At 49.1% G+C, this 18,963-nt stretch overlaps 1 protein-coding gene across 1 annotated transcript in view; it reads left to right on the plus strand.

Annotated features, from left to right (window-relative positions):
* Positions 1 to 18,963, plus strand: part of CDX2 (caudal type homeobox 2) — a 24,791-nt gene that overhangs the window by 3,545 nt on the left and 2,283 nt on the right. Inside the window, exon 2 of the mRNA XM_015405406.1 lies at positions 9,938 to 10,083. Within this exon, the coding sequence (XP_015260892.1) occupies positions 9,938 to 10,083 (146 nt within the window). The remainder of the gene's footprint in view (positions 1 to 9,937; positions 10,084 to 18,963) is intronic.

Here is an 18,963-nt window from a genome sequence, read left to right on the forward strand (position 1 = left end):
TGTTTTTGCGCGACTCCCGTTCAGATTCTACTTTTGCTGGAGAACCTCCTGGAGAGTGTGGCCAGGAGACTTGGCTCGTGCCATCCTAAGCACTCTTCTATTGACGGCCGGGGGCTCAGATGTGTCCATTGTAGCTACAGGCCTGGGCACAGGTAGGCCACCGCTGTCTCTCCGAAATGCAGCCGAGCACCCTAAGATGGAGGCAGGTGAGCCTAAGTCAGGTGGGAGCCCCTCTCACAGAGGACCAGCGTATCCAGGAGAAGAGCTCTCACTTACTGTCTGACTTGCTAGTTTTCTACGCGCAGGGTTTTGTTTTGTGTTTGAAATTGGATCCCGTCGGCTCCTACCTGCCAGAGAGACCCCCCCCCCACCTCCATCACTTCCCTTTTGAAGCCCTTTCTCAGGCTCTAGGCCGGAACCTCCTGAGAATCGGCCGGGCGAGCCCCTAGTCTGCCCTGGTGCCGGGAGTGGCGGCGAGGGCTTGGCGCGTGCCTGGCTGCGGGCTGGAGAGGGCCGCCGCCGCCTCTGCCCTCTCGCCTCGGCCTGCTGCTGTCGGGTTTCATTCTCCGGGGAAGTGGTGGTTTCTCTCCCCCCCCCCTCCCTCGGCCGGCGGCTGCCCGAGGCCCTGGTTACAGCCACTTACACGATTTTTATAACCAATTACAGTCCTATAAATCATCGGCCGGTGTGTGGTTGGCTTGGCATTGCTTTCTGACTCACTGGGCGCAGGCCTGGATATCTCCCACCCACCCCCGCATCCTCTGGCCCGGCTAATAATAATAATAATAATAATAATAATAATAATAATAATATAATGACAGCTGCCGAGAAGAGAGATCCGAGGGCTTGGCGCCGGTGTCCCCCCCACCCCCTTCCGGGGAGATCCGAGCGAGGGGGCAAGCGGCGGGGGATTTTCTGTGCCCCCCCGGGGGGCTCGTTCTTCCCCTGGGCGAGAGGCGGCGTGGAGCAGGCGGAGGAGCTGGCGGTGACCTTTCTTGCCGGGGCCGCAGCCGCCTGGTGCCGCCTCCCCTGCCAGTGCGGGCCGCGCTTTGGGTGAATTCCGATCAGCCCCCCGGGAGCGGGGACAGCGACGCCCGCCGACGTTGACCTAGCGGGACTCCTCGGTAAGGCGCTCCAGCACGACCCGGTCCAAACGAGGCAGGGTGTCCTTCCGGGGCAGATTTGCCGTGGGGTCCCAGCAGGCCCGCGCGTGGGTCGGTCTCGCTTTGCCTTCGCAGGGGGTCGCGTCTCCAGCGCTCGGGACTGCGGCGGCCTGAAGGATCCGGCCTACCGGATCTCGCCCTTAGAGCCCCTCGCGCAAATCGCACTGTGGGCTTCTTCTTTTTGCAGCGGGTCCCAGTCGTTCGGATCGGAACCCAAAGGGGGCTTAAAATTCAAAGAGATCCGTGTCATTTCGTCAGGCCCAAGCCCGCCCGTATCTCCCTGCACAGGGGCTCTTTCTTCTTTCTGCGGGTTCACATCTGGCAGGCAAGTGGAGTTCTGTTTATTGCAGGCCCCAACCCTAGCAGTGGCGACATCACAATCCTCTGCGCGCTCACCCCGGACGAAGTCCCATCGACTTCAGTGGGACTTCCTGGAGTAAAGCAGCTCTGTTTGGAACCTGTGACTCCCACCGCCGGCAGCCTGGGGAAGGGGAGCGGAGAGACAGCCCGCTCCTGAGCCGGGAGAAATGCCGGCGAGGTCTGGAGCCCTGTGGAGTGAGCCGCGGCGACTGAAAGGCCCCCCCGGGAAGCTTCCTCCGCCACAATCCAGGATGCGCCTCAGATGAGTGCCCTGCGGCAGCATCAGCTTCCCAGGATCAGGCCCCCCCCCCAATTCCCTGTGGCGACTCCGCGCTGCGAAGAAGGGAGAGGCGGGAGAGTCCCGATCGAGAGACAAGAGACCCGATCCAAAGGAGAGTCCGCCTAACCTCCCGGTAGCACTGCGCGCTCCTCCTGCCCCGGAGTCCACCGGGGTCACTCCCTAGTCGGTGCGCGAAGAAGGGGCCGTTTGGGAGCAGAAGCGACTTTACAGTTCGTGTCAGTACTAGACGCAGGTGGGGGCAGCCCTACGAATGTTGGCGTTCTTTGGCTGAGAAGGCCCCCCCCCCTCCGAGAAGAAGAGGCGGCGGCCCGTTCCCCTTGGGAGGTCAATCTGCCTCCGGACTACAGCCGGGAGCCGGCCCGCTACCCCCCCCACCGCCCTCTGTCCTTGGGGAGGGGGCTTTAAACCCCTCTCCCTTTGATATCCCCCTTCCTCTCTATTGTATTCCCTGCGGCCTGGCCGGAAAAGGCGGGCAGCGCCGAAAAGTTCGCAGTCAACACCGAAATCTGCCAGGCCTCTCTTTTTATTCTTTCTCTCTCCCTTTGGGGGTGGGGGTGGGGGGTGGGGCGGGGCGGAGCTGCGGCCGCGTGGGAAGAGGTTTCGGGCTGGGCCGGCGGGCGACCTGCAGAGCCCCCGAGGAAGTCACTGGCGCTTGGGCTGCTCTGCGAGTCTCGGCGCTTGTGGGAATGGCGCAATCGGAAGAAGGGATGAAGAGAAGAAGAAGAAGAGATTGGATTTATATCCCGCCCTTCACTTGGAGTCTCAGAGCGGCTTACAAATGCCTTTCCCTTCCCCTCCCCACAACAGACACCCTGTGAGGTGGGTGGGGTGAGAGAACTCTGACACAAACTGCTCTTTTTCAAGGACAGCTGTGCCAGAGCTTGTGACTGACCCAAGGTCACATCAGCAGGTGCATGTGGAGGAGTGGGGAATCAAACCCGGTTCTCCCAGATTAGAGTCCGTGCACTTAACCACTACACCAAACTGGGATCCATGTCGAGAAAGCCCCAGACAGGGTCTCTTGGCTGGGGCCAAAGGATCCCCCCCCCACCTCCACAGCAGCCCCGGAGAAGATGGCCGGCGCCTCCCTTTCCCTTCCCCCTTTTAAGACCCTGTTCAGGTTTGAAACGCGTTGGGGTTTATTGGCGCACAATCCACGTTGGTTCAGGAGCCGCTCCGGCCGGCTGGAGCCCAGGATGCCTCTCTTCTCTGTACCCTGCCCGGCTCCTTAAGGCCGGGTCACTTTGTTGTCTGGCCGGAATCCGACGCCTTTTATTTTACCGTATTTATAGTCCGCCTTTCTCACTGAGGCTCAAGGCGGATGACGCGGTGTACGTCAGGGCAATCAACGGGATGATGCATCTTAATAAGAAGCGCGATAGAACCAGGTGGCTGCAGACCTTTGAAACAGAGCTGTGGTCTGAACAAAGCCTAAGTATTCAATCATGACATATGTAATAAATACCATGTTCTGGTATTTTGAGTCCGGTGGCACCTTTAAGACCAACAAAGTTTAATTCTGGGTATAAGCTTTCCTGTGCAGGCACGCTTCTTATACCCAGAATTAAACTTTGTTGGGCTTAAAGGTGCCACCGGACTAAAACTTGGTTTCATGTTCTGCACGGTTTAGTAAGCAGAAACACAGCGCATTTCCCTGGCGCAATCTGTTACGATGCAGCCCTATTTCCTCTATAAAAATGCCCTGCTGAACAATTTCGTTTGTAACAGCTGCGTGTCAGGCAGGCATTCAAAGAAGTCTGAAACCTAAAGAAGAGCTTGACCAGTTGGACTTCAGACGGGCGGGGCAGCGTGGTGTTAAAGGTAGAGGGGTCAGCAAACAAAGGATGACTCCTCGGTCCCTTTCCAGTCTGGCTCAGATCATCTCTGCTGAGCCGCTCTTAGGGCTGGTAGTTCAAGGAGCTCTGCTGCTCCAAAAACTTGGCTGGGCTCCGTTTCTGGATTGTCTTTATTTGTTTAGAGGGGTTTTTTTTTTGGGGGGGGTGACAACATCGTTTTCTCTGCCTTCATTTCATCCTGGCAACAACAACCCGGCGAGGTGGGCTAGGCTGGTAACGTCACGTCAGACAGGCTCAGGGTCGCCCGGTGGGCGGGGCCCAGGTAGAGTGAGGATTCCAGCCCGGGTTGGTCTCCTGGATCCTGGTTGGACGGTCCAATGGCTGCACCGCGGAAGCTCTGGTTTCTGAAGCGAAAAGTATGGCGGCCAGCCAGGACACCCAAAGGCCCCGATCCTTGGTGGATAATATTAAATATGTTAAATTTGGATCCGCCAGTCTTATCAGAGCGCTGAGCCACCTGTAGGTGGCCTAATGTTCTTTAACCCGAAAACTAGGCCATGGCGGGAGTGCCCTGTACCGTGCGATCCTATGCATGTCTAGAGGCTGGAGTGTCGGACTGGAGAGGGCTGGGTCATTCGTGAGGACAAAATGGGTGGGTGGCGGCAACAATGTCTGCGCCCCCTAGGCCTTGGCTAGGCCCAGCCCCCCTTCGGAGTTTCATCTTTGCGCAGGGAACTGGGTCTCCTGGCTGTACCGGTCTCCCCAGATTGGGTTGGCCCGGCTGCGGTTTCTTCGTGCGGGAAACCCGCTTTGCACATGCTCAGAAGAAACCTGGCTTGTCCGTGACTTGTGATATGCCAAGATCTGAGAAAGGAGGGAGCCCTCTTTGTCTCTTAATGCGGCGGAGAAGAAGATATTGAAAATACGCGCGGGGGAGGGGAATGCTGTCGATTTCCAGCAGATGCGGGGGACTTCCGAGCGTCCCTGTTGCCTCCACACCTTTGGGGTGCGGGATGAAAGGGATCCAACGTTTCTTCTCCTCCCTCCCCCCTTTTTAGGTGCGGGTAACAGTTCTTCCCACCCCCCGCAGCCCCTGCCCAGCGCGATCCTCCTGGGAGAGGAGGGGAGAGGAGAGGAGGGGAGGGGCAGGGCAGGGCCGTCTCCTTTCAAATGCTGCCGCCGCCGGGGCTCCTGTTCTTATGCAGCGCCGCGGGGTTGGTTGGGGGGGGGGGGATGAAAGGGCCGGCCGCCGTTTGTCCAGGCGGGGCGTTGGCTTTGATAAGGGCGCCTGGTCGGGCCTTGTTGACCGGCGTGCGGCCCATTCAGCGGCTCGGGGGGATCCTTTCTGAACCGCCGGGTCTTCGTCGCAGCCTGGACGCCGCGGCTGGCCGGCTGTGGGGAGACGCCGGGGCCCCTTTTTTCCCTCCTCCTCCTCCACGGTCCCCCCCGCCCTGCCCAGGGAGGGAGAGAACCGGCCCAACCTGAAGCCCGAGAGGCGCGCCGAGCCCCGGGGGGCTGGCCAGGAAGGCGGGCGACGAAGTGTCGCGCAATGGCTCAGGATTCCCAACCCGGGAGGAGACGCCTTTCTCCCGACCCCCCACCTTCCCCAAGACAAACTAAGACGGACCGGATGCGGGAAAGGATCCCGTTTGTCCCGCTGAAATAGGGTTGCCTTAAAAAAAAAAAAAAAAAAAAACACCCGCCGAATTCATTGCATTCAAAATGTATCTTTCAAAAGATTAAAATGATGGGAATCAGATTTGGTCAGGGGTGTGTTATAGACGAGACCAGATTTCCTTGGAAAAGATCTGCTTTCTGTGACCGCCCTCTGCAGAAAAATAAATTCGGGGAATAGTTTTATTTACTTTTTTTTTTTTTGGCTGTCAAGTTGCATCCCCTGCTTCGACCCTGCAGGATTTTCAAGGCAAGAGATGAGCAGAGAGGTGTGTCTTCCATTGCCTGCCTCTGCATAGTAGCGACCCTAGGCTTCTTAGGTAGTATCCCATGATCCACATACTAACCACAACCGTCCCTGCTCAGCTTCGATTAAAGTCCACCTTTGTCACCGAGACTCAGGGCGGATTACGCACTTTAAAACAACAGTATAAGGACAGAATAACACAATAATGTGTAGTGCCACTTGTAAACACACTGGGACACCTCAATAGCCAGCGCTGGAAGCAAGTGTTTTGGGGTGTGACTTCGGAGTTAATCTCAAACTGGATCCCTCACCTGAATTTAAGATCCATAGCAATGTTCCTTCTAAACTGTGGAGTCTTGTGAGCAAAAATTCTACTTTGTGAGCTACTGGCATTAAAGTTGTGAGCCAGCGATTTGGCTGCTGCACAAATTAGTTTGCTCTAGAGCCCTCCTTCCTGAGCTAAGACAAAAATGTGTGAGCTGGAGGCTAAAAAACTGTGAGCTAGCTCACACTAACTCAGCTTAGAGGGAACACTGAAGTCCAGTTATTTCACATTAAGAGTTATTTTAAATGTTATTTTCCCATCAAAATTGCTCTCCAATTTAGGCTAGAGCGCCTTGTTCTTATGGCTTACACTACAGTTCTAACCATCCTGAAATTGAGCTGCTCAGGGCAAAAGGACTAAAATCCAGATCCGCAACCCAGATAAAACAGGGAAAGCTCATTCAGTAAAGTGGATGGAATGAAAACTTCCATTTTAACTACATTCATTTGGAATAAAAATCTTAATTGCTTCTAAACAGGACCTTATCTTTCTAAGGAAAGAGGGAAACACCTTCAATCTGTTGAAACTTCTCATAAGTAACTAGAAACCCACAGACAAAGTCTGAGTCCAGTGGCACCTTTAAGACTTACTAAATTTTATTCTGGGTAAGCTTTCCTATGCATATACCCTGAAAAAAACTTCTTTGTTGGTCTGAAGGGTGTCACTGAACTCCAGTTTTGTTCTGCTGATTCAGACGGACATGGCTGCCCACCGAAAGAAACCTTTGTGTAATTTCAGATGGTGCAGAAGATACAATCTCAGTTTTCTAGCAACAAGATTTGCTGCATTTTCTGCTCTTTTCTGCTCTGCAACAGTTTGCCGTAATCTGGATTATTACTGTTTATTTTTAGATGCCTGTTTCAAAGGGAGAAAAGCCATGGTTTCCTAGTTTTAACAGCCATTAAAACCAAGTGGGCCAAGTGTGGCCATCCAATAGGCCTGGGCCTTAGTTGCAAGTAAACACGTAGGGAGTTGAGCTGTACAGTTCTTCCATCTCATTTGCAGACTATATAACAGGCTGTCTTGCTGCTGCCAAAACATTTCCCCCTCTCCTAGTTTTCTTTGTGGGAGTCCCTTTGGTTTAAAATCTTCTCTGAAGGTGTCGAGTTTGGAGACATTTCATCCTATTTTATTACCTGGTCCCAATATTCTGCAACTGATTCTTCCAAAGGGTCCCTAGTGGGCCAAAATGGCTGCTTGCCATTTTTGGCTTCCATCAGATTCAGGTACTCTCTTTCAGTGCAGTTATGGGGTGTGCTCCAGAGGCATTGCCATCCAGGGCCAGCCCCTGTTTCTTTCCATGAAAGCGGCTGCCTTGCTGTTTACATTCTGTAAGACCCATAAACCCCCCATTGTGTGCCCATGTTATGATGCTAGAAATTCCAGGGGAATACAAAGGACTACCTTCTTGACCTTTCTTTTCTTTTTTTTGTTTTACAATTAGAAGAGGCCGTGTATCTTTTTGGTCCTGAAAAAGCTACGATAGACTCTCTCCCCCCCCCCCCTTGCTTGCTGCATTTTCTGCCGTTAATCAGTAGCTCGCGTCTAAGGTAGAAATGCTTGCCTTTGGGAACAATGCAGTGTGTGACCTGCCCTTGGAGAAAATCACTGGTGGGGCTGCAAGGCCCGGGCGATAACCTTGTGTCCCTTGGGAAGACTGACAGTCTTGAAGGTGCCCCCAGGCTCCGTTCTGTGTTTCCTGCAGCTGACTAACATGTAGGAACCTTGTGCATATTTACACGGACTGTTGGGTGTCTTCATTTTACCCAAAAGGGGCCCCTGGCTTTCAGCGAAAGTCACACATTGGCTTTGCCTTGGGGGAAAATGGCAATTAAAATTTGGTTGGCTTCCGCTGTATGGAGTCAGGCCATACAGCCCACCGTCCACTTAATATATGTCTAGGCTGCCCTTTCTAAAACATTGCTCAAATAAAACCCTGCAACACACTCAAAATGACATAACAATGAGCCTTCCGGAGGTCGGTGGGTGGCCTCCGGTCTGGAAGCATCACGGCCGTGTGGGCATTTCTCCAGAGCCAGTCCGGCACTATAACCCACGACACGATGCTGACTGTCTCAGGCCTCACTGGTTGGGCCTTATGGGTTCAATTTGCCACAGTTTTTGCACTGAGAAGATCAAAACGTGTGACTTGGACTGGAGAGACTCAGATTCTAATCTCCACTTGGAGAGCCGGTGTAATTCGTGGTTAGAGAGTCAGACCCAAATTTGAATCCCTGCGCTGCTGTGCAAGCATGCTGATTCACTTAGGCCAGTCGCTCGTGTAATTCGTGGTTAGAGAGTCAGACCCAAATTTGAATCCCTGCGCTGCTGTGCAAGCATGCTGATTCACTTAGGCCAGTCGCTCCCTCTCAGCCTAACCTACCTCACTGGACTGTTGTGAGGATAAAATGGAGGAGAGGAGAATGCAATAAGCTGCTTTGGGTCCCAGTTTGGAAGAATGATGGGGTATAAATGAAGCAAGCAAATAATACATAAATGTCTTCAACGCAAATGTAATTGAAATTTCTAGCACTTTCTCTTGACCGAGGCTTACTTCCAAATAAATTAAAAATTTTATAATGTCATCTATAACAGGCCTAATTACAGGGTGTCAAATCCTAAAATAAAAAACACAGCCCAGGCCTTCTCAATCTGCACACTTGAATTGGTTCCTGTGGGTGTTTAGCTTGGAGGTCATAAATCCAGCAGCTGGCTATTTTTTACAAGCCTGCATTGTTTGAAAAGCACTTCCTCTTCAAGACAGACATTGGAGGGCTTATAATTTAAACACAGAGGAGGAAGCGGGAACCCTTCAAAACTGCTGTTGGGAAAAACATATAAGCAAGAGCCCAGTCTCTGAAAAGCACATGCTGAAAATGCTCTGGGTTGACAGCAAATTCTTGGCGAGCTACGGTGTGATCCTGAACCAAGTTATATCTTTTAAATCCATTGAAGAGATTGGATTTATACCCCGCCCTTCACTACCCAAAGGAGTCTCAGAGCGGCTTACAAATTCCTTTCCCTTCCCCTCCCCACAACAGACACCCTGTGAGGTAGGTGGGGCTGAGAGAGCTCTCTACAGAAAGTGCTCTTTTTCAAGAACAGCTCTTATCAGAACTACGGCTTGCCCAAGGTCATCCAGCCAGGTGCAAGTGGAAGAGTGAGGAATCAAACCCGGTTCTCCCAGATTAGAGTCTGCGCACTTAACCACTACACCAAACTGGCTCTCAATGGGTTTAGAAAGGTGTAACTCCTGCAGCCGGTGATCATTCCACAGAGGAGTGTTTATGGTCAGGACCCAAAAGTGAGTCAGGGTCCAGCCCTCCTGAAAGGCTGCTCCTGCCCTTTCCCTCACTTTCTTTCCTATTTTGGAATCTGAGTCCTGATTTCTGGAAACAGAAGCTTCTGAGTCACACAGTAGGTGGTGTTTTTTCTTCACTGCATATGCATATTGATTTATAAAGAATCAAGTAAAATGCATCCTGATGTGTCCTAGAGTTTCTTAGACCCTTGGGGGGATTAGAAAGAATAATGGAGAAGGAGCGGGTGGAATGTAACCTCCATAGGCAAAGGTTGTGTATGTCAGAATGACACTTGCTTGGAATTCATAGTGGGGGCAGCTGCACCCTTTCTGCAATGTTTGTTGGTTTCTCAAAAACATCTGGTTGTCCACGGCAGAAAACCGAATGCTGAACCATGGGTGCCATGGTCATAGTTTGCCTAGGGTGCCAAGACAGCTTGGATGGGTCACCAGAACAAGTAAATTTGGACTTGTGGGTTATCATACCAAAAATGTTGGGAACTGCTGGTATAGACCATATGGCATTTGTCTGCAAGGGACTTGGCATAACTCTGTTTAGGAATTACACTACTGAATGCATGCCTCTCTGATTCCCCTCCCCCATAAGCCTTGGCTGTTGAAGACCACTGGGTATTTTTCTTGTGGACTACTAGTCTCTTGTTAGAGTCAAATGGAACACTCTCCAAATATATCCTGGAAAGAGGTACCTCCTGAAAATGATGCTGCCAGTGTACTTCCTGACACTGACCTGTGACTGTCTGTCTCCCCAGTGAAAACCCGGACGAAAGATAAGTACCGTGTGGTCTACACAGACCACCAGCGCCTGGAGCTGGAGAAGGAGTTTCACTACAGCCGCTACATCACCATCCGGAGGAAAGCGGAGCTAGCAGCCACACTGGGATTGTCAGAGAGACAGGTCAGACTGACTGACGCTTTGCTCTGTGGAATGTCCAAGTATCCTCCAGGATTCTCTTGTCCAACAGCTTTGGTTCTTGGCCCCTGGAAATGACCAGAGAGATGCTTTTGTTTATTTAATAATTTCAATGTTTGGTGGTGGAAAGTGCCATCAAGTAACAGCTGAGATATGGTGACCCCGTAGGGCTTTCAAGGCAGAATGTCAATGCTTATACCCCACTTATCTGCCCAATGGGAGCCTAAAGAAGCTTACAGCACCATTCTCCCCCTCTTCATCAGCCCTACAACACCCCTGTGAGATAGTCTCAAAAAGAATGACTAGCCCAGGATCACCCAGCAAGCTTCCATGGCAGAGGGAGATTTGAAACTGGCTGTCCTGGATCCTGGTCAAACCACTAAACCACACTGGTGAATTTGATTAATTCGAATGTGATTAATCAAAATGTGACCTGAACAAACCTCTACTGATTGATATCAGAGGGATAGCTAATCTGAATGAAATGTCCTTCAACTTTTGGACCTGAACCAACTAGGTCACCGTCAATGCTCCCTCTTAAGCTGTGGAGTCTTGTGAGCAAAAATTCTACTTTGTGAGCCACCGGTATTAAAGTTGTGAGTGAGCGATTTGGCTGCTGTGTAGATTAGTTTGCTCTGGAGCCATCCTTCCTGAGCGAAGAAAAAAATGTGTGAGTTGGAGGCTAAAAAAACCCTGTGAGCTAGCTCACATTAACTCAGCTTAGAGGGAACACTGGTCACCATTGGCCATTTTTCTGGTGGCACCAGGGGTCATTTTGTAGAAAAAGAGCTAGGGGAACTCATTAGCATAACTCATTAGCATATGCCACACCCCCTGACATCACCGGAAGTGTGTCATAAGGCCACACACCCCGCCCCCAATAGCCCCGGCCGCCGCCGCCGGCCTTGCAGCTCCACTGCCGAGCCCCATGAGGGGCCCGGCGGTGGACCTGCAAGGCCGGCGGGAGTGCAAGGAAGCCCCGCGAAGGCCCTCCCTGGCCCCAGGCAGGCAGGGGTGGGGAGAGGCAGGGAGGAAGCAACTTACCCTCCCTCTTCTCCTGCCTCCTCCTGGCTGAATGAGGGCCGGAAGCAGGGCGGCCGGAAGCAATGACCTCTGGGTGGCACCAAGATATCTGTGGCTGCTGGGATTGCCCATGTGCTTGGAGAAGAACATCCTGTCCCTTGAATAAAGGGCTGGTGTGTGGAAATGGGCAGCTAACATTTTTACTGGCATGGAGGTAAATAACATCACCTGGTTAATAACTTCCCTCAGATCCTCTGTTAAAGGCACAGGCTACCCCCCCTACACACACACACACACACACACACACACACACAACTGGCAATCCTAGTGGCTGCCCTCTGAGTTCAGCTTTCTCTCCCCCAGGCTCCCCTTCTGTTTCCTACTTGTTTTTGTTTCATTTCGCATTCCCTCCATGATCCCACCTTCTTTACCATTGCTTTTAGGTTTTGTATGTGTTTTATTAACTATGTTTTTATTAACTCATTTAGAAATTGTTTTAATGATGTATGTTTGGGGGGGTGTTGATTTTAATTGTTTTATAATGTAATTTTATCTTGCATGTTTTAAATCAGGGGTGTCAAACTCATTTGTTATGAGACCTTGTTGGGTCAGGCCATGTGTGTCGTAAAATGTAATGCCAGGTAGCGGAGATATAAACTTTATAAAAGACACAAAGGTGGAGGTTTTTTTTACTTAAAATAAAAAACATGCTTAAAACATTAGCACTCTTGCAATATTTTGTTTATTTAACAGTGTCTGATAACTGACACCTCTTGCTCTGAATTATTGCATCAAAATGTCTGTGCTGTTGCAATCTTCAGTATGCTGTTGAGGTGTGTATCTGTAAGCTGCAAACATACAATGATGCGGCAGCAGCAGAACTGGAAGAAGACGCAGAAGAAAGCCAGTTCCACTGTGGCCCTGATAGAAGCCCTCTGGGGCCTAATCCAGGCCCCAGGCTGCACGTTTGACACCCTTGTTTTAAATTGTTAGCCACCTTGGTGGCCCTCATAAGGGCAGAAAGGCAGGATATAAATTTTCTTAACAACCGCAACAATAATAATTGTCGTCATTGCTATTGTTATTTATTATTGTTGTTATTACTGTTATTGTTATTCTTGCTTCCCTCTCATGGACAAGGGTAGGTGAGGGGTAGTAAGAGGCATATATTGGAAGCAAAACAGAGCCGGCCCTGGTTAGTATTTGGATGGGAGACCACCAAGGAATACCATGGCCATGACTTAGAGGGAGGCAATGGCAAGCCACCTCTGAAATATCTCTTGCCTTGAAAACCCTCCAGGGTCACCATAAGCAATGCTCCCTCTAAACTGTGGAGTCTTGTGAGCAGAAATTCTACTTTGTGAGCTCCTGGCATTAAAATTGTGAGCAAGTGGTTTGGCTCCTGCTTCAATTAGTTTGCTCTGGAGCCCTCCTCCCTGAGCTAAGACAAAAATGTGTGAGCCGGAGGCTAAGAAACTGTGAGCTAGCTCACACTCAGCTTAGAGGGATCACTGACCATAAGTCAGCTGTGACTTGATGGCAAAAAAAAATAAAATTGGCCTTTCTAGAACAAAACAGTACACTGTTTCAGGTATAATTCATAGATTTAAAAAAAAGATGATTACAGGCTTTCGAGTCTCCATGAGGGGGCAAGGATGGCCGTGTTTGGTGTAATGTGAAAGATGAGTTGGCTTAAGCATTGTGGGAATCGCAGCCTTCATTTTCACAGGCAAAACTCAAACTGGATCTTGCTTAAATCTCTCTGCTGTGCTAATATGAAATTTATATGCTGGTTTGGATCCCAAACTTTGTTTTCATGGGCAGAAGAACTTCCTCCTGAGAAGCATGACTTTTATACTCTCTCCCCTTCAGTAGCCCAAAATGCCTCCAGAAGTGTGTACGGATGGGGGAGTTTTGAATTACAGTGGTGTGTGTGTGTGTGGGGGGGAAAGTTGCACTCCATGGATGGAAATTATTCTACCTGTGTAAATGCTCTGTTGGATCCAAACCACTATTTAGGGTGTTTTTTTATTTCAAAATGACTTTCTTTCTTGTATTAACAACATCTGCAAGTGCTTACCCAAAACCTCGGACACTCCCAAAGGCGATTTTTGTGTGTTATCTGAAGGGAAAAAATTCTGACAGGAATGACAGGTTTAAGGCCTAATGATAGCAGCAGCAGGCGGCAGACGTGGGCGAAAGAAAAAACCCACAATCTGCTGGTACATTATTCCTGAGTCATCTTACCAAAAGCAAAGGCATTGTTATTGGATAAGATGGCTGGTTTTTTTCTGCTTTGACTGCTATCAGGTCAGAAGTGTCAAACTTGGGATGCCACAAACAGGTACTCCCAGGCTGTGCCTTTAATTGTGCACTGTAATGGTCAATGCCACCTGAATCTGCTATGAAACTATAAATTAATTACAGCCTAATGTTTATAAACGTTCCCTGCTCTTCTGGCAAGTTTTCTGTCCTTAAGCATTAGTAGGTGGACCTCCTGATGGCACCTGGAATTTTTTGTCGCTGTGTGACAAAGTGTTGGACTGGATGGGCCATTGGCCTGATCCAACATTGGCTTCTCTTATGTTCTTATCATGGCTTCTCTAGAGATCACAGTATTGAACATTCCTATCTCCCCAAAGTCAAGTATAGGAGTATCAGATCTACATGCCATCCTGGCAGATGGTTTCATAATTTGTGTGGGAAGCAGGTAAGGCTGTTGCAAGGTCCCTTGGAAACCCTTCAGGGGACTGATAAGGCCTACAGACCATGTTTGTCATCCTTGATCAGGGGAACAAACATAATATTTTAAACCAAAGCTGCCATCCCATAACCCATTTCTAATGTCCATTGTGAATCATATGAAGTCAATAACAGAGCCACTGAGCATATGCAGATATAAATTTCCACAAGTATAGATGGAACAAACAATGATCTCCACAAATTTTGTTGAGTGGGGGCCTCACCACTTTCTTTTTATTTATGTATTCATTCATTTAAAACATTTATATGCCTCCCTTCTACCCAATTTAGGGCCCCCAAAGTAGCAAACAATCAAAATTTAAGACAGCATTTAAACAGACAGAAAGATAGATATGCTGTTTTAATTTTGATAAAACACTTTAAACAATTAAAACATATCAACAGAGACACACAAATAGGGAGGAGGGCCAGAAGAACACAAACAAAAGGTCTTCACCCATTAGCAGAAGAAGGAGACAACTGAAGCTCTCTGGGGAGGGAATTCCAAAGTCTGGGTGCCATAACCAAAAAGACCCTCTCACAGGTTGCCACCCATCTAGCGTCAGAGGGTGGGGAACCTGAAGCAGGGCTTCTGAAGATGACCAGAGTGTTTGGGGAGATTTATACAGGAGTAGGCAGTCCTGAAGGTATGCGGTCCCCAAGCCAAATCCACTCTTCTGAGGATGTGTAAAACAAAAACAGGGACTTCCCAATCATCAACTGAAGTTTAGAGCAGCAGTAGCCATAAAGATTGCTTTCAAACTTTCTGTTCTCATTGGCTAGTTCTTCAGAGTTCCTGATTTGAATAATGCACAAAGACTGTGTGGTTCATTCATAGAAAAAAAATTCAAAACAGTCGAGTAAAACCTTTTTCAAAGATCAACCAAAATATATTGCAAAATGGGAAAGTTTCCCCAGGACTTTTCATCATGCTTTGTTGAGTACACACAGAGAGTGGTGAAGCAGGAGATGAGATGAGATTTCAGAGCATAATACCTACAAACAGTTAAACTCCTCAGTTAATCAGATGTCTCTCAGGCACTAATCCAAACACATGGGACTTTTATAAAGTAGGATTTAAAATTTTGATTTCTTAAACAACCAGTTGCAAATAATTGTTTTAGAATAGACTTGCAGCATGTCCAGGGATTCTATAAGCTAAAATACAAAATCCTATAAAAGCATCACACTGCAAAAAAACAACACACAAATAAAGAGTATGCTTATAAATTCATTCCATTAAAAGTAAACAAAAAGCAGTCCAACTAATATACGTATGATGACAAGTTATTGGGGTGTGTGTATGGAAAGTGCCATCAAATCACAGCTAACGTATGGTGATGCTGTGGGTTTTCTAGACAAGAGACACTCAGAGGTGGTTTGCCATTGCCTGCATCCATATCATGACCCTGGTATTCCTTAGAGGTCTCCCATCCAGATACTAGCCAGGGTTGACCCTGCTTAGCTTCTGAGATCTGATGAGGTCAGGCTAGCCTGGACTACCCAGGGCAAGGAATGGAGGAATGGGTGGATCACATGCTGTAACAAACCACACAGGCCTGTATTGGAGATATGCACCTGATGGCATTACAGGAATCTGGTATTCATCCTGTTTGGATAACTTTCTTCATCAGATGAATACAGAATCAAGAAGAAAGCCAGTTTGGTGTAGTGGTTAAGTGTGCGGACTCTAATCTGGGAGAACCGAGTTTGATTCCCCACTCCTCCACTTGGACCTGCTGATGTGACTTTGGGTCAGTCACAAGCTCTGGCACAGATGTCCTTGAAAAAGAGCAGTTTGTGTCAGAGTTCCCTCACCCCACCCACCTCACAGGGTGTCTGTTGTGGGGAGGGGAAGGGAAAGGAGTTTGTAAGCCGCTCTGAGACACCTTTGGGTAGTGGAATACAGAATCAAGAAACTGGTCAATTGCCTGTCTGTATTATTGCAAGAAAAATCCCAATGTGAACTCTAGCAACTCACTCCCATAGATTAAAGCCTCTGAAACTGGAATGCCTACTTAACACTTACAACAGCACAGGACATTCTTTATACTACATTTGGTCCCTTCTTTTAATCAGATATTTCCCCAGCAATAACCCAAATATCCGAGTCTCTTTATAATGCAGAATTTTAAGATGTAATTTCTGAGGCAACCAGTTGCAAATAACCATTTTGCAACAGCCTCAAAGCACATCCAGAGATTTTAGTAGAACATTTCTGGTAAGAGTGGTTTGTGGCTTGCAGCTTCAGACCTTCACACAAACCCCTCATCATAAAGTGATTGTAATCTGTTTGAGATATAACAATAAATGCTTATAAATATTATAATTGTTATCCTGCCTCTTACCACAATTGCAGAGCATCAGAGTCGCCATCTTTCTAAAGTTTCAGGTGGGTAGCCTTGCAAGTCTGCAGTAGAGGAGTAAGATTCAAGTCCAGCACCACCTTAGAGACCAGCAACATTTCCAGACTATGAGCTTTCAAGAGTCAAAGCTTGACTCTCCAAACCTTAGACCCTGAAAATCTTAGTCTTTAAAGTGTTACTAGAATACAATCTTGCACCTCTGTATATGAGGTCTGCCTGAGGGAACCTGTGAATCTGAAGTGATGATGGGTAGAAGCTCTTGTGGAAGCTACATCTTCTTATCTGGAAGGCTTTTCATGGTGTATTATCACCACCACCACCACTATTATTATTATTATTATTATTATTATTATTATTATTATTATTATTACTACTACTACTACTACTACTACTACTACTACTACTACTACTACTACTACTCTAATTTCTATCCTGCCTTGCCGGACAAGCTGGCTCAAGGCGGTGTACAACAATCACAATAACATAAAACAATAAGTACAATAAATTAGTTAAAATAGCATACAGTACTAAAATACTATAAATACAAATGATGGCGATCTTCAGTAGATGGTCCACTGCAAATATAACCAGTGGTATATCAAGGGCCATAGATGTTCCAATGATTCAATACATTGGTGGCGGCTTCTAATCGAAAGCCTGGTGGAAGAGCTCTGTTTTACAGGCCCTGTGGAACTGTAAGAGGTCCCGCAGGGCCCTGATGTCCTTTGGGAGCTCATTCCACCAGTGTTAGGCCACCATGGAAAAGGCCCTGGCTCTGGTGGTAGCCAATCTGGCATCTTTCAGGCCAGAAAGAGCCAGGCGATTTTGTAGCCCCGACCTCAGCGCTCTCTGGGGAACATATGGGGAAAGGCGGTCCCCTTAAGTACATAGGCCCCTGACCATATAGGGCTTTAAAGGTCAACACCAGCACCTTGAAACGGACCTGGTAAACTATCGGCAGCCAGTGCAGTGCTGGATGTGGTCCCTTATAGAGAGACCCATCAGCAGCCTGGCCACTGCATTTTGCACTAGCTGCAGTTTCCGAATCTGAGACAAGGGCAGCCCCATGTAGAGAGTGTTGCAGTAGTCTAATCTTGAGGTGGCCATAGCATGGATCACTGTTGCCAGGTCTTTGCGTCTGAGGAAGGGAACCAACTGCCTTATCAGCCATAGATGGTAAAAGGCTACCTTGGCAGTGGCTGCTACCTGGGCTTCCATTGATAAGGCGGCATCCAGGAGCACTCCCAAATTCCTAACCCTCGGTGCTGGCACCAATGGTACCCCACCGAAGGGGGGTAGTGGGATCCCTACCTCCGACCCGCTCCGACCTAGGCACAGGACTTCCATCTTCGTTGGATTCAATTTCAATCAGCTCAGTCTAAGCCAGCCCGCAACATCCTGAAGCGCCTGCTCCAGGTCATCAGGGGTAGAGCCGGACCGCCCGCCCAACAGCAGATATAGCTGGGTGTCATCAGCATATTGATGACACCCTAGCTTATGCCTCAGAACAATCTGGGCAAGGGGGCACATGTAGATGTTAAATAACACTGGAGATAGCACTGCCCCCTGAGGAACCCCACAGACAAGTGGGTACCTCTGGGACATCTGCCCCCTAATGCCACCCTCTGTCCCCAACCTTGGAGAAAGGAGATGAGCCATTGCAAAGCAAGCCCCTGGATCCCAGTGTCAGCGAGGTGGTGGATCAGTAACTGGTGGTTGACCATGTCGAACACCACCGACAGGTCCAACAGCACCAGTACCGCCATGCCGCCTCAATCCAGATGCCTCCGGAGGTCGTCTGTGAGGGCGACCAGAATCGTCTCCGTCCTATGACCTGGCTGGAAGCCGGACTGAAACGGGTCTAGCATGGAAGTGTCATTCATAAAGCTCTGCAACTGAATCGCCACCACTCTCTCAAGTAATTTGCCCAAATAGGGCAAATTGGAGGCTGGTCGATAGTTGGCTAATTTGCCTGGATCTAATTATGTTTTTTTCAGGAGAGGGCGGACCATCGCTTCCTTGAGTGCCCCCGGGAACAGCCCCTCAGCAAAGGACTTGTTGATAATCTCCCTGAGGGCACCTCGTAATCCCTCATGGTCAGCTTTTATAAGCCATGAGGGGCATGGATCAAGGCTGCATGTGGTTGGGCGTACAGTTGAGAGCAATTTGTCGACTCCCTCAAGACTGAGTGGACTGAAATAATCTAGAAGGAATGCATGGGGCCTCGATTTCGCTCACTATCTCAACTGTGGCGGGGAGGTCATGGTGGAGTAGCAGAACTTTATCTGCAAAATAGCTCGCAAAAGCCTCGCAGCCAATATCCAATTCCCTAGAATTTAGTCTGCCCTGTGGCAGCTCTGTTAACGACCGAATGGTTCTAAATAATTGTGCCAGGCGTGAGCTAGCAGATGCAGCGTTGCAGCTTTGACTGCCATCTCATAGGATCTCATAAACGTTCTATAGGATGCTCTTGTTACTTGGTCATGAGCGCGCCGCCACCATCTCTCTAGCTGTCTGAGCTAAGGGTATGGAGAGTTGGTTTTGGAAACCTAGTGCTGAGGAGGGGGCATACCCTAAACATTTTCTAAGCACTGTCGTTTCTATATCCTTATAGCACACATTTCCGGGCTAAGAGAGGGTGACATAGGGTAGCAGGTAAACATGTGTGAGGCAGGAAAGCCCCTTTTCTAATCTCATCTAGCTGCTAAAGATGTGCTGCTGTTGTCCCGTTGCA

This window comes from Gekko japonicus, unplaced genomic scaffold (assembly GCF_001447785.1).
Source record: "Gekko japonicus isolate JY-2015 unplaced genomic scaffold, Gekko_japonicus_V1.1 scaffold1477, whole genome shotgun sequence".
Taxonomy (NCBI): domain Eukaryota; kingdom Metazoa; phylum Chordata; class Lepidosauria; order Squamata; family Gekkonidae; genus Gekko; species Gekko japonicus.